Below are 25,702 nucleotides of genomic sequence, written 5' to 3'. Positions count from 1 at the left end.
CCGTCAGTCGTGGGTATACAAGTGTTCCTCGTCTCCCGACAGCAGGCGATGGAGGGTGACCTGTGAGGAGAGCGGGGCTGGGGCTCTCAGGGGCCAGGGCTGCCGAGGCCTGATCAGCACTGGTCTACTGACGGAGGAGTACGTGGCCAGAGGGACAGGTGGCTGGTCCAGTACCTGTCCAGCCACGCCAGCAGGTTCTTCGCTGCCCCGATGAGGTCGACCACGGAGGTGAGGAAGTCGTTGGGCAGCCGGCGGGAGGTGCGCCCGTCGTAGTGGCCGCCGCGGCGCCGGCCGGTGATGAAGTTCTGCAGGTTCTTGGCCGAGGCGTTGAGCTTGTGGGACAGGGTGCGCAGGTTCTCCGTCTCCAGGCCATAGTTCTGAAACAGGAGTGTGCAGGAGGGGATTAGTGGGAATGACTTAAAAAAAGACCCGTCAGAAACACCGACATGAAACACAGAGTGAGGCGGGCGCTGTGAACGGCAGAGGACAGCCAGATGCCCAGAAATCTCCGATGCACCAAGACACAGGGTTTCAGTGCTTGAATATTTTAGCACAGTCTTAATACCTAAGCAGGTGTTCACCTCCATTCTTCAGATCATGCATCTCCTGTGAGGATTTATCTTGTTAATTGTGCAGGGCAATTGTTCATGTTTCCAGAAGATTTCACTCTTGCATATGCTTTGTTGCGTCATGTTTTACCATGACGTGCCAGGTTTTACCACACCTCGACAGGTGTTTACCCAGATTACTCCCTGTTTTAATCCACCTGACACACGGAGAGATCTTGCACAGGCAGAGTTTGTTCAACGTGTGTCCGAAGGACTACAGTTCCTGCTTAAATCATGTTGCAGTATTACACCCCGGATACAGGCGAGCCTCTGCTCAAAACTAGTGAATTGGCGTTTTTGTATTTATAACTGGTGCGATGAATGACTAGAATGAACAGCGAGGTGTCCAGATAAGCCTCAGATTTTCCTGCAAAAGCCCGGAGAGCTCAAGCACAACAAAATCTACTTTAATGTTAAGTCTATTTAATTCCCTTCATCGCCTAGGCTTCATAGCAGCACTGGAGCTTTCCTATAAGAGGCTGCAATAAACCAGCCAGGCACAATTCTGTATTTAGCGTGTGTAGCACAGGGGAGGTCAGAACAGCAGATAATGGATAACTTCAATGTTTTTAATTTAAGACTCAAACAGACTGGTGAGTCATGAACTCTCAAAGCGGCAGTTTTATACGATTATTTGTTTCTAGATTTATTCATGTGTTTTCTTAACCGCTCGTTGCCAAGCAACCGGACAGTCAGCGCAAACTTTCCAGCCGGCAGAGGGAAAGTGCCGTGCTGCGTTCAGAGTGCCGGTGGCAAGCGCTACCCTGTCCGTGTGGCGGGAGGGGCGCAGCTCCGGCCACGAAAACCCCGAGCTGAGCCGAGCCGAGAGAGCTGGTGAGGCACTTGAAGATACACTTGAAGCATCGTGATACTGTTAGCAGCGGCGCGATATGCTAGCAGTTAAAGTGGTACCTTCCAGATAGTGAACGGTCTTACACCGATACGGTCACTCGGGCACAGCTGGCATCACCCACCCCCCCCCCCCAAGGCAGCAGGAATGATCCCAATCCGACTGGCTGTCAGACACACCGATGAGTTTGACGGTCCACTTCAGGACACCCTCTGCCCTCCTAACGCAGCCCCCCCCCACTGCCACTCCCCCCCCAGGAGGATGCACACAGACGCCAACGCCTGCAGCGCCAGCGGAGGGTGCAGCTCGGCATTGTGGGAGCATGGGAGCGCGCGCTAGTCGGGCTGGCGAATGCCGACGGAGAGATTCACGTCTTGGCGCTCGCAGCGTCTCAGCTACGCCTGCTTGTTTGTCGGCACTGTCATCCTGTTGCCCGGCCCGTTTCACCATGAGCCTAAAACTCATCACTGGGTGTTCCTGAAGCTACCTGACTTTATTCACACAACTGCACTTGGTGCAGGTACAAGTGGAGCCAGGAGAGAATTATTCCTGTGCACGATGGCAGTGCCCACCAGCTTTGTCCGTGATGTCCTCTGTCATTGCCCATGCAAACCTGCATTGCATGGTACCACTTTTATGTATGAGGAATTTCATTGCAGCATCGTGCACAGATATATCTAAATAAAAGGAAGAGTGGAGCTCAAAGCCCAGCAGGGAGAGCTGAGAGCTTGCAGTAGCCAGATGAATTGCTGTGCAATGCCCTTATGTTAGTGCTCTGCTGCTTCACACCGAGCAGACTGACAGAGCGGCACTGACAGAGTGACAGGCATCCTGCTCAGATACAAACTGCACCTCCAGACACAGCACCCCAGCAGTGACTGATCCCCGCTGACGCCTGCGGCGCTAGTCCGACACCTCCTCGCCCCCCAACAGGCCCTCTCCATCCCCTCCTCGGTGTCCCACTTCCTCAACACATGTGTGGCATCTCAGCAAACTGCCAAATGTTGATGAATTGCTCCGTCAAAGGCCTTAGCCGGCAAGCAAAGTGCATTCTGGGAAAAAAACACACTGCAAGGAAACACTAAGTAATAAAGATCTTGATTTTTGTCTTCCTGGCTATAGACAACTGAGAGAAAGAGCCAGTTCGAACCCAGGAAATTCTCTCTCTCTCTGTTAAACAAGGCTACTCCAAAAGAATCATTTAGACTTGATCCAATTTATCCAGGGGCAGTGTAGTGTAGTGGGTAAGTGGGCAGACACTGCTGTTGCGCCTGGGTGAGTTGCTGTATGAATGGAAGCAGCATTACTGGGGGGGTAACCCCTGCAATTGACTCCTGTCTTGCCCAGGTGGGGGAGTCTTATGCTCTCCTGTCTGCTTATCACCCCGGAAACCTGCGTGAGCTCTCACCCTGAAGAGCTGCTGTGGCTCATGGAAACTCCCTGAGCAGACACACTGCTCTTGAAGTGAGCTGTGCTGTGCAGTGGATTAATATGCATGTATTCAATTTAGCCACAAATTCTCTTCCTCATCGACAGTCCCCGTGCGGAGTTCTGGGCCCTGTGAGCTTCATTCTGGAGAGCACGCTTCCTGAGCTCCTTAGACTCCGGGGTCCTTAAGGAGTCTTAACTGTAGCGCCCCCTGCTGGGGAGAAACTGGTGGGTACAGCAGAGAGGCAGTACGGGCAGATAAGTGCGAGACGGTGGAGTGTTCCACAGCAAGGGCGCTGAGATCAATGCACGTCAAGCTCTGAAGCTTCGGTGGTTTTGCAAAGTTCCCACAGTTCACCTCTTCACCACTTCCTCCCCACCTGTGGGGTGGGTGCAGTGGGCAGGGTGGAGCTGGGCGCGGGCTGTTGAGGGGTTATTGCCAGTGGAGGACAGCCTACCCCTCACCTGGGCCACCCCACACCGCCAGACACCGCCCTCTGTCAGTCAGGCCAGGAAGAAGGATGCTCTTTTGTCTTCTCCATTAACGTGCGTGTCAGCCTGTGTTGCAGGTTGCCGTGGTAACCTTCTACTTTCTGCACGCCGGGCTTGAGGCCGACAAGGCTGATGACTCAGCCTCTCCGCTCGTCTCTCCCGGATCCTTCCTCGTCATCTTCTCCTTCGCTCAGAATGTCAAGGCGTTACCTGCCGAACTCCAGGGTGGGGTCTTGGTTCTGACGGCCTTTCTTTGCCGCAGGGAGCAAGAGGGCTCAGCAAGCAGGAAGAGACATTTCTGGGGTACCAATCCCCAGCGCTGCTCGCGGTGAGGTGCCAGGGGCTGAAGAGGATGGTGACCAGAAAGACCGAGAAGACGAAGTGTTTCAACATTAAATGCCAAACAAAGGGAAAGCAAAAAAAAAAGTCGTATGCTGATGGAAAGTCCACAGTGAATTTTTACAACAAGCCACCCTAATGTATCCTAATTGTTCTGTTTGCGTTAACGTGTGTGAACTTTAGCTAGATCAGTGGTGTTGGTGGACCAGTAGGTGGCGCTCTTCACCTCTGGCCAATAACTTCCAGTCGGGTGCCCTAGTCTGGTGACCAAGGATGCTATCCCTATGGGAGGTGCTGTCCCCACTGAGGTCGTGATATATCCTGAGGCACAGTTCGTAAGAGTAGAGGTGCTCTCCCTGGTGCATGCTGGTTCATTTTCTCTCTGGGTTTGCACAGTCTGGCCTCTCTAAACTCGACACGCCAAGCCATTTCTCACCTCTCCTCCAGAGAGGGGTGGGAGAAGTGGACTTCCTCCTGAATGGACAGCACTTTGCTATCCTTTGTGAAAAGTGTTAAACGCATGCAATAATGACTTCTTCTTCCTCGGCTGCAGCCCATCCAGTTTGAGCCTCTCCCGGCCTAGCTGTGACACACTCGCTGTCTGTACTGATCGCCTCCCCACCCTCCCTCCGCTTGGTCCCAGACTCCCCTATGGCTGCCGAGAGCAGGAGGAAGCGTCAGGCTTGACGTAACTCGCGGTACAGCAGCTAATCCTGCCATGTGCAGCGCTGAGATAGCGCCACTGGCTCCCTCTGCACCGCGGGCCATGCTGAGCCCTCCAGCTCCTGCTGGCGGAACAAGTACCCCATCGCCTACCCCCACATTGTATTTCCCAGATGCCTTCGCCACCTGGGTATCCAAGAAGAAATTAAAAATGGCTAATGAGACTGAAAATCATCAAGAATCGGAAGCAATCCATTTTTCTGATTTGCCGATTGGCTTCTATTCACCTCAGGGGGAGAACAGAGGGCTTCCCCTCTGTCCTGCACAGGGGGCTCCTGAGCTCTTCCATCTCAGCAATTCAGGGGACAAGCAGAAGTCCACTGGTGGCAGATACAGGAATTGTGCGTTGATTTTCAGCCTGGCACATGCGAAATGCAAAGATTTCTGTGTGGGATTTTCATGAAAAAAAAGAAACGTGAGCCCAGCCTATAAGAAGGAAATCCCGCTGCCTTTGAATCCGATTCAGCGTATTAATCCAGAGCACTTTGGCGTAGCCTCTGCATGGCTTTCACCCCAGCCTTGATCGCTTCAGAACTGCAAACCCTGAAGCGTCCTGCAGAGACGGCAGTCGCATGTCCAGGCTCTGTCACTTTCGGGTTATGGCCTAGAGCCAGGTTACAATCACTCAAGACTTCCCAGCACTAACCCACTGAACCTGCAGGGAAAACAGTCCGATCAGGGATCCTAGGCCTGCTGTGCAGCAATGGATTATTATAAAGCCACAGGTGGCAAAGCCCTCATACAAACCCACCAGCTACAATCCCTTGGGAGTCCTCTCTTTAGCAAAGGCCATGCATGTCTCCCTCATGAGGTGACAGCTCCAGATTGAAGGCCCTGATGCTAATTTAAATTATGAGACAGAACGTTAATCCTTCATAGCATGTCATGCGCCCCGGTCATGGAGATTCAGAGAGGCATCAGTGGCAGCGGTTTCTGTCCTCCACCTGGCACATACTGTACCTGTAACTCTGCTGTGTCCACTCTGGGATCACAGTGCAAATAGACACAACCCTGCCTGCATTTATCCCACAACAGAGCAGTGAAATAGCACTGACAAGTGTTATCCCATGGACTATTCTAATCCATGTGACCGCCTGTATTGTATAGTCCGCATAGGTGAAACATGCCCAGTTTCGTGCCTTTCTCTGTGTGTCTTCCACTCCTCTTAAACGTCCAACACCAACAAGCTGTGACCGGCACGGTGCACTCCCTGAACAGTGAGCCATTCTCTTGCCGGGGCTCAGCGTGTGTTTAACAGAGCCAGCAGCTCAAGCTCCCTCTTGTTTTCCCTCTGACTTCAGTGCACAGGGGCGCTGAGCGAGAGACAGAGCGAGAGACCTGTGGCTCAGCCAGCTCCAGCCCTCGCTGCCCAGGCGGCCGGGCCCTGCCCGTCACCCTCCTCGCTCGCCGGGCGCTCCGCGCATCCTTCCCCCGGCCACGCTGACAGGCGCGCCCTTTCCCCAGCGCAGCAATTACTCATGTCAGCCCTCCTGCCGGAATGACGTAATGCCTCTACATGATCTGACTTTGAAACGCTCCGTGCAAATCGATAAGGGCTTTGTAAGCGGCCGGGCATGAGTCATGGCAGGAATCGGGGAGTCTGAAGACGCTGCCGTGCTCCAGATCACAAGGATGCCCTGAGAGGCCCGTCCAAACCCAAATGCTGCATGGCTGACCACTCAGATGCATGGTGCAGCCTACTGTACATAAGATCTGAGCAAATAAATGGAGGGTAAAATCCTAGTATTTGTTTGTACGATACATTGCTCAGATCAGTCATTCCTAATTAGCAGTGCACAGAGCTCTACTCAAAATGTCCATGAAGAACACGAGGTGTCAGTCCCATGCCTTTTAATTTGGGGATTAACGTGCAGCATAAGGGACAAGAGTCTCAGATGATTACGACTCGGTCGAAGTCGAGGACTGGAAGAAGGGATGTAATCTGGAGTTAGGCATTCCGGAAGGATGTCAAAATTGATGTTTTACAACACAGTCACTCTCGCCCATTCGCACAGGAAGAGGCTTTCTTAAGAGAGGCAGGTCACTCATGACCAGTTCCCAGAGGGTACCTTAAAGAGCACAGATCCAAACCTGGAAAAAAACCGGGATGAGTTTCCGTGGGCCAGCAGGAATAACAAGACTGGGAAGACTGGGACTGGGAATCTAAATGCAGAGGAATCCCAGTGCGTTTGGGAGCAGAACGACTCGGCCCACAGGAAATCAGCTGTCTGTCTGCTTCCCACCTACTCAGGAGATAAGAGGACGCTGCAGAGGTGACCTTCGTCCAGTGCCATCGATCTGCCTGGTTCTCCTCTGTGCTCTGGCCCTGCAGACACACGCAGACGGCCACAGGCCTGGGTCATCTTTCCGCACTCCCTCAAACAGCAGGACCCCGTCACACCTGACAGCAGCTCCCTCCACAGAGACGTTTCTTTCACCTCGGTGGCTAAGCCACAGTCATGAAGCGGGCTTGGTCTTCGTCAGCTCGTGGGCCTCTCAATATTTAGGCTTTCAGAGCGGGAGAATCAAGACAGCTTGGAAAATAAGCCAAATTCAGCGAAACAGCTGCTGAAACCACCCCTTCCCCCTTCTTTATCGTGGCACCTCAGATGACCGAAGGGCTTTCGGACATTCCTGGCGTGCGCGCGCCGCCCCGGCTCTGTCCCGCAGCCTGTCGGCCAGTCGGGGCACGCCGCAGCCCCGTCCCCCCTCCTGATCGGGCTCCGCAGCGGGGCTGTCTGTCACGGAGAGGCAGGAAGGAACGCGCCGGAGTCTCGTAGCTCCTGCCGTTGTGCTGCCTGCACTGCGAGCCGGCAGCCGAGGAGCCGAGGAGCCGAGGAGACGGCAGGCGGGTGTGAGAGACGCTTTGCGACGTGACAGTTCGGGGGGAAATTGGTTTACGCTGTGGGAATTGTTTCTTTCATCCCGCCTTCCATTTCCGTTTTCTGTCCCCCATAGACACCTTCCAACATCATCCTTACGGATGCCTGCACTTTAACACCTAGAAACTGTTTACCGGCTGGTGGCGAGCTAAGCCAGGAGCAGCAGAGAACCGGATTCTTACTGTAATATGAGTTCAGCTCCAGTCCCTCCAGCACTCCTACCTCCTGAACCACCAAATTCACAAAGACGCCACATCTCTCTCTCACCTCTGAACCCCAAATTACATTTTCTCCTCCCCCCCCTCTTTGGTTATAACGCCTTGCATTTTCTCTGATCTGACCACTAGATTCTCAGTTTGGGGTGCTCAGAGACCCTCCAGGGGATCCCCCCCCCCCCCAGAAAAATCCAGGCTTTGTTGCCTCCCATGGTCTCAGCCCCGCCCGGGAGATAAATCCCAGAGCTGTTCTTCTCCTCCTTGGATCACAGGGTTGTTTCCCGCCACCCCACCCAGCAGCTCCGCCGTGTACATGTCTCCTCTCAGCAGGCCTATACCCCAGGACAAGCCACACTGAGATCCTGCTCCCCTGACTTCCCTACTGCTCCTCTTGCTCATCTACAGCCCTCTTGAGCTGCTGTTGGCTTGGGAAGCTCAAGTGTAAAACCAACCTCTGGGTCTGCACTGTCTGCACAGGGAGTGGGCCCTCACTGGGTGAGAGATGACAATGAAGCAGATGCAGTAAAGGGGAAAAATCATGGGGTGTCACGGTTTTTCATAGATCGCTGTCCTGTGGCGTAACTTCACAAGAGGCGATTGCAGGTCCCCCGATCAACATCCAGAATCACATCAGCATACTGTCATCAAATTAGTAAACAAAAAGCAAGGCCACTCAGCTTATTTCGCTTCTTTGGTTTCTAGAAGGACCTTGACTCCAGAATGGCATCCAGTCTAATAAACTCAACTGGGCTGTTTATTCCAGACACCCAGCAGAGCTCTCTCGGTGGGAGAAGCTGCAGTTTGAAACGATCTGCTCGCACAGCTGGCTGTGTTTATCCTCTCATGTGGAATGGGCTTGGGTTCTGGCTTCAGGAAGAACTGACAGGGTTAGAAATGAACATCTGCACGCTCAGATAATTATGCATGTACACTTTTACACTAGCACTTAATTACCGTCTATATGTTACCTCTGGGATTCATTGTTCAGTGGTGTGGCACAGGTTTTTATTTTTTTTATTTTTACACTGATGAACTAACTGTGTTAACATTTACAGTAAAATTCCTAGAAGTCAGAAGCAATTTTGGTCAGGTCTTTGCTGTTCAGTAAACTTATTCATACGTGATATGCAATATTCTTGTACGTATACTGTCCTCTGTAATCATGTATATTTATGCGCTGTGGATGGTTTTCTGCTTATTGCAGGACATGTTCGGGTAATTCCAACATTTTCTTTGTCCCCAAGACACGACTGAATAAACCTGGAGTTAAAGCTTTCTGTTTTGACGGACCAGTGTTCGTTTTGCTTCAATGCCTTTGAGAAAGCGAGAGAGAGAGAGAGGCAGAGATGAGCTCATCAGCTCGGCAGCCTGACAGTATGGCTTCCTCCTTCAAACAGCAACTAAAAATAAGACTTTGCATTTAAATGCCATGTATTATGCCAAACCTGAATGAAAGTGCTTTATAAATGAGTAAATAGGAACAGTAAATTCAGCCTGGCAATATCTGTTGGAGACATATGCTGGCAGAATGAGAGGCTCTGGTGAATTTATGGGCATCAGTGTTCATGGGGCAGCAAGCACAGCAGAGCACAGCCAGTCTGAGTCACCAGGGACTCATGGCGGCCACCTAAGAGTCCATCTGACCTGCATGATGCCAGATTGGAGACCAAGATGTTCCCAAGGAGAGCCCTATGACAGCCCTAACCTCCCAATACTGGGCTTGGTCTGGCTTGTTTAGTAGGTCAGTGAAACCACTGTATTGGATGGTGCAGCTACAGTATTTGTGCCAAGTCACATGGCACAGCATGCAGGAGCATTGCAGTGCCTGCGTGGATAGTGGTGGTCACACTTCAGGGTTTCTGAGTCAGTAGGGCATGGACAGGGGACAGCTCTGGAGTACACAGATGGAAGAAAGTGGGCTTAACTGCACGGTTTGCCGCCGGCAGCGCGGCGCAAGTGCAGCGCCAAGAAAAGGCCGTCTTACGCGTGGCGCGCGACACTGACCAGGGCACAGAGGAGGTCCACTGCTTCCAGGATGAGCTCCTGGTGCCCGATGCGCGTGACGCCCAGCTCCTCCAGCTCCTGGTGCGTGATGTGAAGCAGCTGTTCGCCGTTGATCTTCTCCCTCTCGAAGTTCTTGATGTACTGCTGGAGGCAGTCGTCCAGCCCTGCAGGAGAGAGGGAGAGCACAGCTGAAACCCTGGACCGCCATGCAGCCGGAGGAGCAGACCCAGGCCCGGCCATGGGACTCGCGTACGGACCGCTGACCGAGCCCCGCAGGTACTGTAGGGCTCAGGGTAGTTCCCTAATCAGTAGTGACGCTTAGGGTGCTGTTTGGATTGGATTGTACCCTGCCTGCTGCACTGTCCTTTTCTGCGGTGTCCTAGGGTCCCCATGCAAGGCCCCCATTCCCCTCCCTGGGCATCACATCACTTCGACCAGCAGGGGGCGCTCACCCTGCGGTCTGTGTGTGTCCTAAAGCCCCAGGATAGTGACGGGGACACTCTACTGTAATGAGACGCACAAACCAAAGTCCTGACTCTCTGTGGTCATTAAAAATCCCAGGGTGTTTTTCGAAAAAGAGTAGGGGTGTTACCCCGGTGTCCTGGCCAAATTTCCCCCTGGCCTTTACCCATCATGGCCTCCTTATAATCTCCCTCTGAACTGGCTCCACCACTGTTCTTCTCCCCACTGAGAGCTGGTGTGTGGGGAGTGGACTGGCGCATCATCCAGGTGGGGCTGCACACTGGTGGGGGTCGAGGGGATCCCCATTACCTGTAAAGCGCTTTGAGTGGAGTGTCCAGAAAAGCGCTATAGAAGTGTAAGGAATTATTATTATAATTATTACTTTTGCATAAAGCATGGAAAGTGGAACCCTGTCACCACCCTTCTCTTTCATGCAGGGCCCCCGAAGAACTTTCAGCCTGTTTTAGAGCAGAAACCCCCCCTCTGTAAGGCTGCCCTGTACCTTCAAATGCTCCGTCACGTTCTGGAGACTGGTATAGAAACAGCATTGTTTGCACTTGTTTTTAAAAGCCCAGCCCTGTCTGCCCAGAGTTAAATGTGTCCCAGCCCCCCCTGATTCCAGCCTCCTGGTTTAGGAGAAGTCTTTGCTTGCTGGCCGTGATTTTCACCCATGTTTTGGGGCATGAGAGCCCACGCCTGTATGCTTTCAGCTACCAACTAGTGCGGCATAACTGCATTACCCCATTTGTTCAGTGAGTAATCAACTCTGGACCGATGCAACCTTTAATCAGCTCTCCAGAAAACGTTAGAGTAAAGCTCAGAATCACCTCCGGTAGCAGCAGGACAATAAAGGTACTAAATACTATGGGCCAGGGTGTGGAAACATTTACACTTATAGCCTTGCCATGAGACATGATTTGTAGTTCTCAGCTACAGACTGCAGCTGCTGCCACAAGTGCTGCACCAGGAAGCTGTGGGCTGCTTTAATGCAGGTGTTTTCCAGTATCCCCGAGGGTCCCAGTATAACAGTCCAGCAGACCAGTATACTTGGGCGCAGGTTGGTGAAAAGGCAAAAGCAACAGAGACGTTTACAGACCAAAGGAAAAGAGCCGAACACCCTCAATGAAAGTAAAACATTGTTTTGGTCAGTGAAGGGAATTAGCCTACTGGCTGGTAGTTAAGACTTGCGGTACGTGCCAGAAAGGAGTTCAGAAAGGAACTCCACTAAGGATTAGGCATTCTTTCACAATTTGTTAACCTTTTTACATGAGACTCCCCCAGACTTGGATCTTAACTCCTCTTTCATACTGAAGGATAAGTGAAAGCATTTTCCCATAGTGACTAGAACCTCCCCTCACAAGGTGTCACTATAAACTGTATATCTTTATCTGCATTATGGGAGCATAAATATTAATTCGTTCTCACCTTTTCACCACTCTGAAAATCTAATTCTGCTTTGCGTATATGTAGTCCAACTCCACAGCCCAGCACAGGTGATTCAACCGAGCTCTTATCGATGCTCATGAGTGCGCCAGAGCTAGCTCTGACCAGTGAAACTGATGTTGCTCTCTCTCTTAAAAGGAACGCCTCTCAGATTTATGGTGCGTTTGCTGTGAATTATGGGAATGTAGCTATTAATTAGTTCTCGGCATTTTACAAGGTTAGAAAACAAAACAGTCCCTAACAGACGTCAGATTCCACTTTGTATATATTAATGATGTATTGTAAATTAAGGGAGCTCTAGGGTTGAGGTGCTCTCAGGTTTTTTATATTATTTGTTTTCTACCTCTGGAGCTTTGCGGGAAATTGCAGCAAGAGAAAGGATGAGGCTCTTGGACCAGAGATGCAGAGCTGTGTGCAAAAAAAAAAAGTGCAGTTTGAAATCCCATGGAACGTTCACGTGGTGAGCTGAATCAGCATGTCTTTTGTAGGTGAAAATGATACCACTACATCCGTGTAGTTTTTCTCCTCCCTGGTTAGCAGCAGTGCTGTAACCTGCATCCTCCTAACTGTCACAGCACTCCAGTCCTGCCAAGATCTGTTCTGCGATAATAATGATGCATCTTGCAGAAAAAAAAAGTCAATGCAAATACACTACTGTATTAAATTCAATAGGCAATCAGTCTTGGTATCTGAAGAGGGCATTTCTGGAGCAGCTGAGATTAATTGCACCTTTTCACACTCCAGATAACCCAATTATCTGCATGGTAAAACAAACTACAGGAAGAAACTTGTGCTTGTAAACAAAAACAATCCGGATTGCTTCCAAGAATCCCAGGTTTTTCCCCGGGAAATAGATAATAAAAGTTAAATTCAGTTAAAGGTACCAATCTAGAGGCTGCGTGACCCTTGATATTTAAGGTGATCTGTGAATGGCATTCACATCCAAAAAACCAAGGCATAGCTCCATCTGACTTTTCAGCTTTTTCATGACGATGTAGCTAATAAAAAACTTCAGCAGTTAACTTCATGTGTCGTCATAGAACCATACTCAGCATTATGAACCCTTTCTGCCTCATAATAAAATCTTTTCATAGAAAAGGTTTCAATACATCTGCTGATGTGTTGATGAAGTTTGGATACAGATGGTGCCCAATTCCCCCAAAACTTAAAAGCGATCTTGAAAGAGTTTAGGAAGGGAAGAGAAAAGATTCTGGCAATGATAAGATACTTCCATTACAGTAAAAGCAGATTTTTTACACTTAGGATATCTTTATCGATCTTCAATTGAAATGTTAAAGTAATTCTCCCTCAAAATGTAGGCTGAACACGGATCAAGTCAATATGCAAAATGGAAAAAAAGTGAGAGAGCTGGAATAAAAGCTTTTCTTTGATCGTCCTCTATAATTCAGTAGTGAAAAAACCCAGAGAGATCTGCAGCTGAACCTAGAGAGGGCTCACAGAGGCATGCTGTGGAGTCGTAAAGAAACATCATTTCCTGTTACCCTCCCTCTCCCATCTCTCTGTCGCTCCCCGCTTGCCTTTGATCACAGAGCACACTCCTGCCAGGCTCACACACATCACTGCTGCCAGAGTTGGCTCCTTCCCCTGGGCTCTGCACCGACTCACGCCCACCTCTCACTCGCCAGCAAGGGGCTCGTCCATGAACCCTCCCCCTGGAGGGCGGTCACCGTCTCCCACACCGACGCCGCGTCTAGCGAGGTGTCATAAAGCAACCCCCCTTTTTAACCAGGTCCTGCATCATACACGAGGGGAATGTGGTGTTGGTTCCTGCTCGGTTTTGTGCTTCGTGGTGGGTGGCGTTTCGAGACGGCAGGACTGCATCATCGTCGGTGAAACTGTAGCACTGCAGCAGAGCAGTTTTCGTGAGCTCAGGCACTTCTGCTTACTGTTAACAAAAGACAAAGCCTGCGCACACTGATTGGCTGTTTGTGGTGCATTTCTTACTCTGCGTGAATATCCCTGATCTTCCCAGTGTTGAGTTTAACATGTTTTTGTGTCGCTAGATGTGATGAACATTCAAACATCCTACACAGCCCAATTAGCTGGTAGTTTTCTCACATTTCTAGCCTTGGTTTGCTGTGACTCGTGGTGCTTTATTTCAATGGCATTTGTGCTGTTCTAAGGATAGGTCTGATAGGCCTTGTGCTTTGTTCCAAGTTTTTACCACACTACAGTATAGATGCATTGCTTTAACTACTTTATATGAGCCAGACAGTATTTCTGCAGCACTATATACGGCACTGAATAGCAAAATTATTTAATACAGCTGAACTTTTTTGCTGGTTTCGATTTATTTTTTAAACTTTGGAGCACATTTTGAAGACCTCTCTGTTGTAAAAGGGTGCTTTTACCATGTTACACGTACCTTACTGCCAATCCGAATAATCACTGAATAACTGAAGAAATGCTCACACAAGTGCATTACACAGTTGTGCTCCTTACCAAATCGGATTTCCCTCTGCAACTTCAATGAAAAAGTTTGGAGAGGACTATGTGTGTGTGGGAGGGGGGTTCATAAAATTGTACAGAATGCAATGAAATCAGTTTATGTTCCTGTTTCAAAAAGTTGTTTCTCATATACTGAAACTCCAGGCTGGCTGCTGTGTTTGACATTTACACTTTTTTACAATCCTAGTTCAAATTTCTGAAAGCATGCAATTTTAAATTCCAGCTTGCTTTGCCTAAACAATCAATCATTTTTGGGTCCTACTTTATCACACTTCTCTTAGTGTGCACAGCGCCACCTGGTGGAGTGATGGTGTGTGCAGACACATTAATTTGTTCTACACTGCACTTCAGGAGTGGCCATTCCTGATCCAGAAGAGCCTCAACACAGGCCGTCACTCTTCAACATCAGCTGGCATATAACCCAGGAAATACAGGTTTTTGATCAACTGGGCAAATTTGTTGACTTTCTTCAGGAGTGGATAACGCTGGCCCTGGAGAGTTGCAAAATGTACACTTTAAAGGACCTTGAATGCATGCCTTTACAGCAGCTTAAGAGAGACTTATGAAAAACCTGCTCTCCACCAGCAAGCATGACCACTCCAAATATCAAATATTGATCTCATGGATATGTTAACTACATTATCATTCTTCAACTTTAATTTAAATTCATTAATTGGTGTGCATGCACCCAATTGAATTCATCCCACACAGCACCTCTGGGGTGGCCATCCCTATACTGCAGTAGTTACAACTTCCTCGCTCAAATGCCATCTAACAACAAATTAAGGAGATGCCCAGACCCCTGGCATCCGCAGTGACTTCTCGATTTCGATTTAATCAGTCAGGTTTTCGCAAACGAGCTTCAAATGAAATAATCCCAAAATACAGGCTCTCTGCTTATCCTCACGTTTTGTTCCTTTTCTGTTATGTCAGGGTATGAGAATCAATACTCTATTACCGTGTCATTGCACAAGCTGTCTCAGGCCATCACAGGCAGTGCTCGACCCAGTATCTCTCTACCCCCTGCCTGCGCACAGATGTACACGTGCACACATACAGACACACACCCACACGCGCGCGTGCACAGACACATGCACACACATGAACACCCCCCACACACACACATGCACGCGTGCACAGACAAACGCACATACACACACACCTGCAGACACGCACATACATGTGCATACACGTGTATACACACATATATATACACACAGACAAACACACACGCACACACACACACGCACACACCTCCTCACCGCCCAGATGCAGAATTGATTCTTCAGCACATCAGCTGCAGAGGTCCATGTGGTGCAGAGAGTTGTCACCACATGAAGAATGGGGACTGGATCCCTTGCCTCCAGCTCCCTCTAATAATAACTCATCCAGCCACCCCAGCTGCCTTCCCAGCATCCCGCAGGACACCAGTGCCGGGCTGCTCTTGTTTTGTTTTCACTCACCGGTTCAATAAAATCTCACGCTGGGGCCCTCTCTTTGCAGGGCCATTGCTAAACACGGTCTGTGCCAAAAAGGGAAAAACATCCAACCCCACTTTTAATGTGGGATAGGAAATATATGAGGGCAATTTAAAATATTTCTTCCGGCCAAGATCCGGCCGACCTGCTCTCAACAGCCAACGAAAAAGGACGTCAGCATTATAAAAGACTGCACGAAGTGCCAAGCAGCTAGCAGGTCCTCACTCAATGTTTGAAAGCCAGCAAGTCTTTGTGTCCCAGTATCCAGAGGGGCGGCCTAGGTACAGGCAGTAATGAGCGCCGGGCCTCTGCATAGTCATTAAGAGATCCCCATGTGTGACATCAGTCAGGCTGTGTGCCTGCTGCCTCGCAGCTCCCAGCTGTCCCAGGACAGGATAGTGAGGAGTCCTGCTCCATCACGAGGCACTCAGCACGCGGCCGGTGAGGAAGGCGAGGCGCTCACTGCCGAAGAGCTCGAGCCGTGGAAAAAAGGCCTCTTTTGGCGCACGTGAAGTTTCTCCTTTGTTAAAGGAGATAAAGAAGATATAAAGATATCTGCAAGGGGGATGAGTCTGAACCAAGCTGGAGCGTCCTAGTTAGCCAACACATTCCATATGTGCTTGGTAAATGAGACATGTGCATGTGGTCATTTGGACCCAGGAACATGCACATCTCTTATTAGAGACTTTTCTCTTGTTGTGTATTGGATCTAACTGCTTTTGCAGTCAGCTGGCTGGGCTTTCTAGTCTGTGCACACTGCAGAGTGTGGATGCATTGGTGGCGTGACAAGGCTGTGATGGTCAATGCAATCACTAGTTCTTGATCACTCACTTATTTTGCTGACACTTTTATCCAAAGCAACTTACGTTTGCACCCATTTCTAGGGCTGGTTATTGTACTGGAGCAGTTTGAGTGAAGTGCCTTGCTCCAGGTACAGCAGCAGTGCCTCACCTGGGATTTTAACCCACAATGCCCCAGTTACAAGTCCAGACCCCTGGCCGCTCCTCCACCCTGCTGTATAGCATGCTGGCCCTTTGCCCTCATGAGCACTGAAGCCATTTAAGCACAACTTGCAGATGTCAGGCATCATGCGTAACCAGTCCATTAAAACCCACCTTCACCTCTCCTCTTCCCAGAAAGCCCACACCGTCACGGTACAGATTCATGAGATGCTCGAGATATAGTGCCTTGATGGTGGGTAAGGGACCTCTTAATCAATCCATCTTGCTAAGAGGCCCTGAGAGCTCTGGAAATAACTAACCCAGGATTTATACAGCCTGTATCTCAACAGGAGCAGGAAATTTACTGTCCTGTGAATGTAGGTCTTCGCCACTGTTCGTGCATTTCAATCTCCTCCGCTGCCTGTTATTTTTCTATGCTGTTTGAAAAGAAACAAATAACTAATATTTATTGCAATAGATTGAAAAAACAAGTCTTGTGTTTCAGCAAACCAGTGTGCCCTCTGTGTGGTCCCCTAACCCACAATTTCTTTGCACAAAGCAAATACATAGAACCTTAAAAAAACAAATTGATTTACGGCCCGGTGGTACAGTACTTGCAGCAAATGCAGTAAATTATCTTTCGTCTAATAGGTTTGACTGCTGAAGTCGGTTTCAAGCACCATCTCAGTGCCAATTAAAAGTCAGTCCCATCAGTGCTGCTACCTCAAGAGATCAAAATCCTTTCTTTTTCATTGCAAACCAAAAGAACGACAAAAGTTAAAAACTTTGCCCGAGGGAATGTCTCTACCAACTTGCCAGTCAATGGCCCTTTAGCAGGTAATTTGCCTTTGGTTCCGAAAAGACAAATTGAAATTGCTTTGTAAGGGTCTTAATGCTGTATGGGAAGTGTGTGCAGAAGCCAGACAGATTGATGACCGTTAAGAGACTAGTTTGTAGGTAAAAGTGTTGAAGAATGAGGTGTAAAGCATGTGGACGTGCACTTCAGATTGAGAACAGGAGTCTCTTTACCCAGAGGGGTTGTGAGAGTCGGCCAAGCTGCTGAATCCGATACCCTGGCTGCTATCAGGAAATGGCTGGATAATATCCATGGATCGCGTGTCCACCAAATAGGTTTGATGGGCTGAAAGGCCTTCTCTCGTTTATGACCCTTGTCAAACAGTTCTTTCTTGTCAAACTGGAGTGAAACTGGGTCAATGCCTGGATTGTAGTTTCAGCAGCCCCTTAGACTGGAGAGCTCTCACTCTTTCTTCTTCTTCAGTGCGGCCTTACGTAGATCGAGCAGACGGAGCATTAATTTTAATTAAATCAGCCCCTCATCTATGATGGAAGATGGAAATATGGGCCTCTACAGAATCAGGTCAAGCTGTTATCGCAGTTTCCAGTCTAAATGTGGAGCACTGGGAGAAATATCAGTCCCCCACCCTGCTCGAAGTTGCTATTTTAGACATGACGGAGTGCCCTGCACATGCATAAAAATAGACCAGGGTTGTCATTGACAAAGACACCTGATACCGAGGCACAGCACTTGGTCACAAGAATGAAACGTTCGTGCTCACGTACAAAGAATGCGGCAGAAACTCAGCCCAACAATTTTGAGTTTTATCTCGCTAACCACCCAAGAGACGATCACCTTCTCCGACAGGTCTGGAGTTCTTGTGACTTCCAGCACGGTACTAATTTTGCACGTTCTCCTTTTTTTGCACAAGGTTTAATTGCAAATAGGAAAACCAGCTGGTCTTATCATGGAATTTCACATAATCCTCCTAAGACACTAAGTCAGCTTACCATATCTTCTGATAAGTTATGTGCAGTCAGTAAAAATAATATTTGTTTTTGCTTCCACACCAAAAAAAACTTGTGCAAAAATGGCACTGTGCTATTATTTCTTTACCTACTGCATATAGTAAAACCTGAAGTGCCTACAACACACTGCCAAAGAGGCACTTGTGAAAAGGCGATTTCTAATCCACTCAAATGCTGGATACCTTTAACCACTGGCTCCTTAGTCATCTATTTATGAGAGCTAATGAGCTTAATCACTTAATTAGATTGTAGCTCCTGTACCAAAAAGGATGGGATGATCTTCCTATGGGGAGCTGCTCACCTGTGCTGCATTCTTGGTCTGTATTCAGTCAAGAATTACTGTTGCACAGCTCCTCTCTGTAATGGCTGGTGCTGTGCCGAAGCTCTGAAAGCTGTCCAAACATTGACACAGTGTGACATTTGATGTGCCATCAAATACATATCAAGTACCGTTCGGACAGCTGTCCACTGTCTATGAGAAACAAGGCATCATCCATCTATTTTCTAACTGCATCTTCCAAACCAGGGTCGCAGGAGAGCTGGAGTCTATCCTGGGGAATCAGTGGGCGCAAGGTGGGATACACTCTGGAGGGGACGCCAGTCCGCTGCAGGGTGGACTCAAACACACAGGCACGCTCATTCCAGAAGATAGCCAACCCACCAGTATGCCTTTGGACCGTGGGAGAAACCAGAGCACCTGGAGGAAGACCACACGAGCACGGGGAGAACATGCAGACTCCACACAGACAGCACCCCAGGTCCAGAATTGAACCCGGGGCCCCAGGGCCGTGCCATCATGCCACCCAGAAATGATTGCAAGATGACGCCAGGGTGCAAGGCAAGGCCCTTTCCCAGCAGCGCAGCTCGTTTCCATGGCGCTGTCACTTTGAGCTCACATTTGAGAGGATGGAGAGTCAGCCCTCCAAGAAGACGCCTCTCCCACGTCAATTATCTTCGTTAACACCAACGATCGGCTGACAGCTGGGGCTGTGAAAGGACTTGACGGGGGGGGAGGGGGGCTGGCCCTGAGGGGGGATGACTCAAAGACGCGCCGCGATCCTTCTCTGCAGGAGCGGCCGACCCGCACGGAGCAGACGTGGCCCAGCCAGGCTGGCCCGGCAGCAGCCAGGAGAGCCGGGGGACTCTGGGAGGGCCAGACGCCATGCGTGAGTGAGCAGCGCGGAGGAAACGATCCGCACAGGGAGGGGGAGAGGTACTGAGTGATCCGGGCCTCGCAGCGTGTGGATCGGGGATGAGAGACGCTCGCCCTGCAGTCTTCTCACGGCGAGCAGCTGAAGGACATGGGGGACAGGGTTAAGCTGCGCACGATCAAAGCAGCTGATCAGGTGAACTAAGAGCTCAGGGGAAAACAAAGACAGGAATCCGAGAAAACGGCCGTGGGGACACTGTGGAAGCACCCTGCTGCTCTCTGACTAACGTGAAAGGAGAAATCAGCGCTGCTCAACCAGCAGATGTCAGAATAAGGGGCAGCCCAGGATCCCCCCCCCCAGTCCCTTGTCTCCCTTTGTCAGGTCAAGCTCAGTTGGGTCTGCTCCCTGAGAAGGCGGGAGGCCAGGGTGGGGGGTACACGGATAGTGTCATCGCCCCCTGATTCGTGCACTCCTGCGTCTGGCACTTTCCACATCGCTTTGAAAGAATGTAATCGTGTTTTAAATAAATCAGTTCTCTGTAAAAAAAACAACAACACTGTTCTCAAAACCACCCCAACAGCCAGACAATAAAAAAATAAATCATTCATGTGACACTTTGCTGTAGTCTGTTAATATCTCTAATTCTTTTTCTTCAAGACACCCCTTTAATAGTATCTATTTTGTCATGCAATCAGTTCTATTTTATTTGTAATTTTGATCATGTCTGTCCAGTGTGCAGTCCTTCATGCCTGTGTGTCCAGTGTGCAGTCCTTCATGTCAGTCTGTGTGTCCAGTGTGCAGTCCTTCATGTCTGTGTGTCCAGTGTGCAGTCCTTCATGTCAGTCTGTGTGTCCAGTGTGCAGTCCTTCATGTCTGTGTGTCCAGTGTGCAGTCCTTCATGTCAGTCTGTGTGTCCAGTGTGCAGTCCTTCATGTCTGTCTATCCAGTGTGCAGTCCTTCATGTCAGTCTGTGTGTCCAGTGTCCAGTCCTTCATGTCTGTGTGTCCAGTGTGCAGTCCTTCATATCTGTGTGTCCAGTGTGCAGTCCTTCATGTCTGTGTGTCCAGTATGCAGTCCTTCATGTCTGTGTGTCCAGTGTGCACTCCTTCATGTCTGTGTGTCCAGTGTGCAGTCCTTCATGTCTGTGTGTCCAGTGTGCAGTCCTTCATGTCTGTGTCCAGTGTGCAGTCCTTCATGTCTGTGTCCAGTGTGGAGTCCTTCACTGACACCAGGGCCTCCAGCCCTCCCTGCCTGCTGACAGCGAGTCCTCCCAAACTGTCAGCCGCTGCTGCCTGCTGCTGCCTGCGGGCTCTGCTGTGACATGCAGTCTGAACAACATCTGCTCTCCTCCTCAGCTCCCAGCCAGGCCTTTCGCAGTGCCAACACTGCGCCCAGATGTTTCCCTGCCACGCGGGCACGTCAGCTCTGATTGCCGTCTCTGGATCGACTCAGCAGGGCACAGTGACGTCAGCGCCACCAGGATATTGGCCATCGGGAAAGGGTGAGAGAAGCAGAGTTCAGGCGGAAATGTTTATCGACGGGCAGTTAGATTAGTCTGCCAATAAGTCTCAGAAGGGCAAGTGACTCAGACGTAGTGATATTTCCAAGTGGATCAATGCCCCCGCATGGCAGAGGTCACAGGGACCATGTCCATGTGGCCTCAAAGCTGGATGTCCCAGCGACACCAGCAATCAGCAACAGCAACAATCTCCTCATGCAACACCCGTGCCTTCTCTCACTGTCCCTCACCAAACAGAGTCAATTTCCATCCATTTTCTACCCACTTTATCCTGTACAGGTGGTGCCTATCCCAGCAAGTGACGGGCACAAGGCAGGGTACACCCTGGATGGGACACCAGTCCATCGCTGAGCAGACACACCCAGAAGCCATTTAACATACCAGTATGCGTGGGACTGTGGGAATTCCAGGAAACTGAAACACCTGAAGGAAACCCAAGCGAACACAGGGAGAACATATAAACTCAACACAGACAGGACCCCAGATCATACCCAGGGCCACAGGACTGCGAGACAGCAATGTTCACCACTGTGCCGCCCCAGATGCGACTTAACAGATTCAATTTCACACGGGTTTCACAGCTCGAAATTAAACGAGACAAAACACAGGACAAGATCTGTAACCTTCCACGTGGGGATGTACTACTGCACCCCAGTAAGCCCCTGGAGACAGAGAGACCGCCTGCATTTAAGAAGCTCAGTCCGCCGAGGCTCAGCAGAATTACACAGCCGCCCAGGTCTCATCCTCTGCACTAACAACAGGAGTCCCACAGGTCATGATGTCTAGATCTCTTTCATCACCATCTGCACAAAAACTCAGAAATACTGATTCATTTGTTCAGCACAGGAGGACTGAAACTCTGAAGGTCCGATAACCCTGCAGGAGGAGGACTGTTCAGAAAAGACCTGCTACATCCGGGCAGATCCTCTGTTAACCTGGCTGTGCAAGATGCCTAAGTATCCACGTCTCACTTGGAAGCAGTGCACTCAGATTAAACTTCCTACTTTGGGAGTATTGGTGACTCTATTGGCTGGCTAGATCTATCATTCACTTGGAATTTCTTGGCTCCAAACAGTGGTTTAGCTTTTAACCGTTGTGTCTCTGTGGTTAATGCGGCAGGGTCTTTGAAGCTCAGCTTGTGTGTTTACAGCTAAATTTCCTATTAGCGCCGTCTGTGCCAGAGTTCGTGTTGCTCTGTCTCTCTGCGTGCAGCGTGCCTGCTCTGATAATGTAATAATTACGAGGGGGGCTGGGTTGCAACCGGGACAGCAGGATAAATGACTGGAGTTTGGTGCATGTGGCCATTTTTAATACTTGTGTAACTGCCAAGTCATTTCATAATCATGACTAAGAACACAATGGCATTTTAAGAAATGCAAAGGGTCTTTTTAGTCCTTGAAGATCAAAAATAATCTTTTGTATGTGTAAAAACCAAGGGAAGCCAATCTGGGATTATTTTTATCTGTATTCATTTTGCTTCAACATATGCCAGTGCTATCACAGTCCCTGGTAAGCCACAGGTACTACTGTAGGTAACACAGCAGTCCTCACTAGTTTGGGGGATCCCTCATGTCTCCCCCAGTAAAGACGCTCACCTGGGGAGCAGGTTCAGCTCTATGGCCCAGGTGTTGCTGGTTTGAAGCCTTTTCACGTCACTAGCTGTGTAAGACCAGGGAGCCCAGGAAATTCCACACGCGTGGCACAATGTCATCAGGAAAAGTTGGGACCAGAGCATCCCAGACTCCTGGAACCTTTGTCCAGTGCCTGGCAGACTTGCAGTGACGTCACTTCATCCAACACAGGGTCGCGATGGAGCCGGAGCCTATCCCAGCAAGCAACAGGCACAAGGCAGGGCACACCCGGGACGGGACACCAGTCCATCACAGGGCAGACACACAGACACACACACTCAAACTAGGGGCCATCTTTTTGCAGTATCCAAATAAACTACCAGTATATTTAACCAGTATAAATAACCTACTCGGATATATTTTTGGACTGTGGGAGGAAGCTGAAGCAGTCAGAGGAAACCCATGCGAAACATGGGGAGAACACACAAACCCCACGCAGAGAGTACCCCAAGTCCGGAGGGGGTAATGCTAGCCACTGGGCCCCTGTGCCGCTCCCCACTCCTCCAATCAGTGCTCAATCTCCCACAAGTCGCATTGCATTAGCGAATGACTGGGTCTGACAGACGGGCGTGTCGGAGAAGCACATCTGGAACGCAGAGTCTGAAGCTTTTCTCTGCTCTTCACCGGGATTTCAAATCTAAAATCCTCAGCAGCTAAATGCTAGGTTTGGTCATTTAAACCATCTGAACCCTAAAAAGATTCCCGGAAAACCGCAGTGTCCTAGGACTCCCCACTCCACGACTCTGGTCAGAGCACTGCTGTCCTGGACAGGATGAGCGAGAAAGGGGGCAGCCGACCGGGGGAACAGCCGGAGGGGGGGGTGCACAGCACGGCCCGGGCAGAAATCTACCAGGCTGGGGATTAGTCAGAGCTGGGGAGGGAGGGGGGGCAGAGCAGATGAGTCCTTTGCTGCTGGTATCAGAAGATCTGAAGTGAAAGATATTTTGCGGAGCAGCTTGTTTCGCAGGGATGGCGGCGGTGGGGTGGGCAGGGGGGTGACACAACACTGATGAGTGCATCACTCTGGGCTGTTTTTAACAGCGCTGACATTTAAAAAACAACAACAACAAAAACATGGCCGCTACGCTAAAAAACAAAATATCCTGTTGCATTTTATGTCCGCTTTGCCTTTTTACATGTCTGTCTGTGAAACAAAACCCTATGTGTTACGTGGTGAGTTAACAGTCGCAGTTAATGCAAAGTAATCCCTCCATCAGAAACTCCATCATCCTTGCTTATTCCCAGTAAGGGATGCAGCAATCCAGAGCCCATTCTGGGAGCACAGCCAGGACGCGACCCTCCTGTGTCCCGGGGGGCGTGCACACTCAGACACAAGAGCCAGAGCAAGCACACAGGGACAGTTCAGGGATCGCAATTAACCCAGGCAGCTTGCCTGTGGAGGAAGGTGGGAGGGATCGAACCCAGGGCTGCACCTAGAGCCACCTGAGAGTCCTCTCCTTCCCACATGAGAAAGATAAAGATAAGAGATAAGATCACTTGATTGGCCATATACAATTTCTTGTATTAGGAATTTGTCTTTTTTGCAGACCCCAGCTTGCTCTCCAAGAGACACAGACGGCGCCCCTGGAGCAGCTGGGGTTCAGGGCCTTGCTCAGGGGCCCAGCGGAGTAGGATTCCCCCGCCGGCCGCAGGATTTGAACCCCCAACTTTCCAGCCACAGGCGCGGATCCTGAGCCACAGAGCCACCGCTCCGCCCCTGTTTTCGGTTGCTATATCCTCCTGCCTCCATATCTCTCTCTCTCGCCTTCTCTGCCTTCCCTGCCCTGTGTCTGTTGCTTGCTGGGATACCCTATTTCGGAAGAAGAGGTTAGAAAGCGGGTGCGTGCGTATCCCTTTCATTCTTGCACCCTTCCAGTCTTTCTTCCTGCCGACTGCTCAGGGCTGGTCGGTGCCGCCAGTGTACCTCCATGTATACCCAGAATTCATTTAGAGCCACGCCTCTCCTGGCTCCCCTTGCCGATGCCTAGCTGCAGTCTCCCCAATAGGACGTGCAATAAAGAGACTAATTTAAAAAAAATATATATAAACATCCACCCATTACAGGCGGCTTCATCTCCAGGAGCCAGTCGCTCAGCTCCTTGCTGGGCCAGTGCTGCCAGGGTAACTGCTCTGTATTATCCAGACAGCCCTTGAGATGGGATCTCCCTGCCCTAGCTCCGCAGACTGATTTGCTGTCAGACTGCAGCGCGCTCCATTGTCCCGGCTGCTCCAGAGCCACGTTTCCTGGCGGGTCTTGCGTTTGTGCTTCTTGGTGTCACGGACGTCCAAAGGGACTAACCGTGGGGAGCAGGAGAGCGGAAAAAGACCCATATGCGTAGCGGCGAGACGGGAAAAAGGCCCGGGCTCGTAGTGCAAAGAGTTCAGGAATGCCGTATAGAAACCTATGCCCTCAGGGAGCGGACGTGGGGCGCCCTGGTGCTAGGCGGGTCTCAGGACATCCGAACGTCAATGCTGAGCGAGGACAGAGTGCAAGACCCGGAAATATATAGCCCAAGGGAAAGAGAAAGACCGGAAGGACAGCAGACCGGAAACTAGGGACAGGACAGAGAAGGAGCGCCCTCTGGCTGCAGAGGGCGTGACACTTGGGGGGAGTCTGGGAAATCTTGCCCTCCCTCGGTTTGCGGTTTTTTTACGTTCTAAAAGTGGAGCGCATTTGTTTTCACCACAGCAGAGACCAGCGGGCAGCCCGTGCCACAGGACGCCACCAGGACCCCCACGGCGGAGTGCTGCTCGCGGCCACATCGGCTTGCCCTGGTACCAGTCTGGATCTACACTGGATGATACTGGAATTCCAGCCCGGTCTCTGAGGTCCGAGGGGCTGACTGCTGGGGGTGAACAGCCTTTGACAAATCATCCCATTAGCAGCTTCCTCAACGATAAAACCCATTCAATCATCCCATTAAAACCGCAGCGTCGCGTCTTGTTTCTGCCTTCTTTATACTGGAGGGGCTCGGAGCGCGACTCTCGTCATCTTTGCTGGTGCGCAGGACTTTGCATCCTGTGTCCTGTGCGTCCGCGGGCACCCCCTCACTGTAAACCGGTCAAGGGTGATGGAGACCCTCCCGCCGTGACGTTGCTGTGGGGCGTCTGTCACCCTGGCTTCGCCGTCGCGCCGAGCGGCGGTAATCCAGACGCGAGTCGGGCCCTACCTGGGGGCTTCTCTTAACTCCACGGCATTCGGCCAGACTGCTTGGCAACGGTTGCTTAGCAATCCGGAGGAAA

At 50.5% G+C, this 25,702-nt stretch overlaps 1 protein-coding gene and 1 long non-coding RNA gene across 5 annotated transcripts in view; one reads left to right on the top strand and one right to left on the bottom strand.

Moving 5' to 3' along the window:
- LOC148654004 (connector enhancer of kinase suppressor of ras 2) overlaps positions 1–25,702 on the bottom strand; it is a 106,424-nt gene that overhangs the window by 69,124 nt on the left and 11,598 nt on the right. For all 4 annotated transcript variants that reach the window (XM_088597144.1, XM_088597146.1, XM_088597145.1 and 1 more), the window contains exons 2-3: positions 9,542–9,705; positions 175–377 (exon numbers count right to left, since the gene is read on the bottom strand). In XM_088597144.1, coding sequence (XP_088453270.1) covers positions 175–377; positions 9,542–9,705 — 367 coding nt within the window. The remainder of the gene's footprint in view (positions 1–174; positions 378–9,541; positions 9,706–25,702) is intronic.
- LOC148654005 (uncharacterized) lies at positions 19,267–21,854 on the top strand. Its single transcript, XR_015924913.1, has 3 exons — positions 19,267–19,504; positions 20,665–20,810; positions 21,108–21,854. It is a non-coding gene; the product is annotated as an uncharacterized LOC148654005 (long non-coding RNA).

The sequence above is a fragment of the Lepisosteus platostomus genome, chromosome 10, assembly GCF_059453375.1.
Source record: "Lepisosteus platostomus isolate fLepPlt1 chromosome 10, fLepPlt1.hap1, whole genome shotgun sequence".
NCBI lineage: Eukaryota > Metazoa > Chordata > Actinopteri > Semionotiformes > Lepisosteidae > Lepisosteus > Lepisosteus platostomus.
This window is presented reverse-complemented; position numbering and strand designations above follow the sequence as displayed.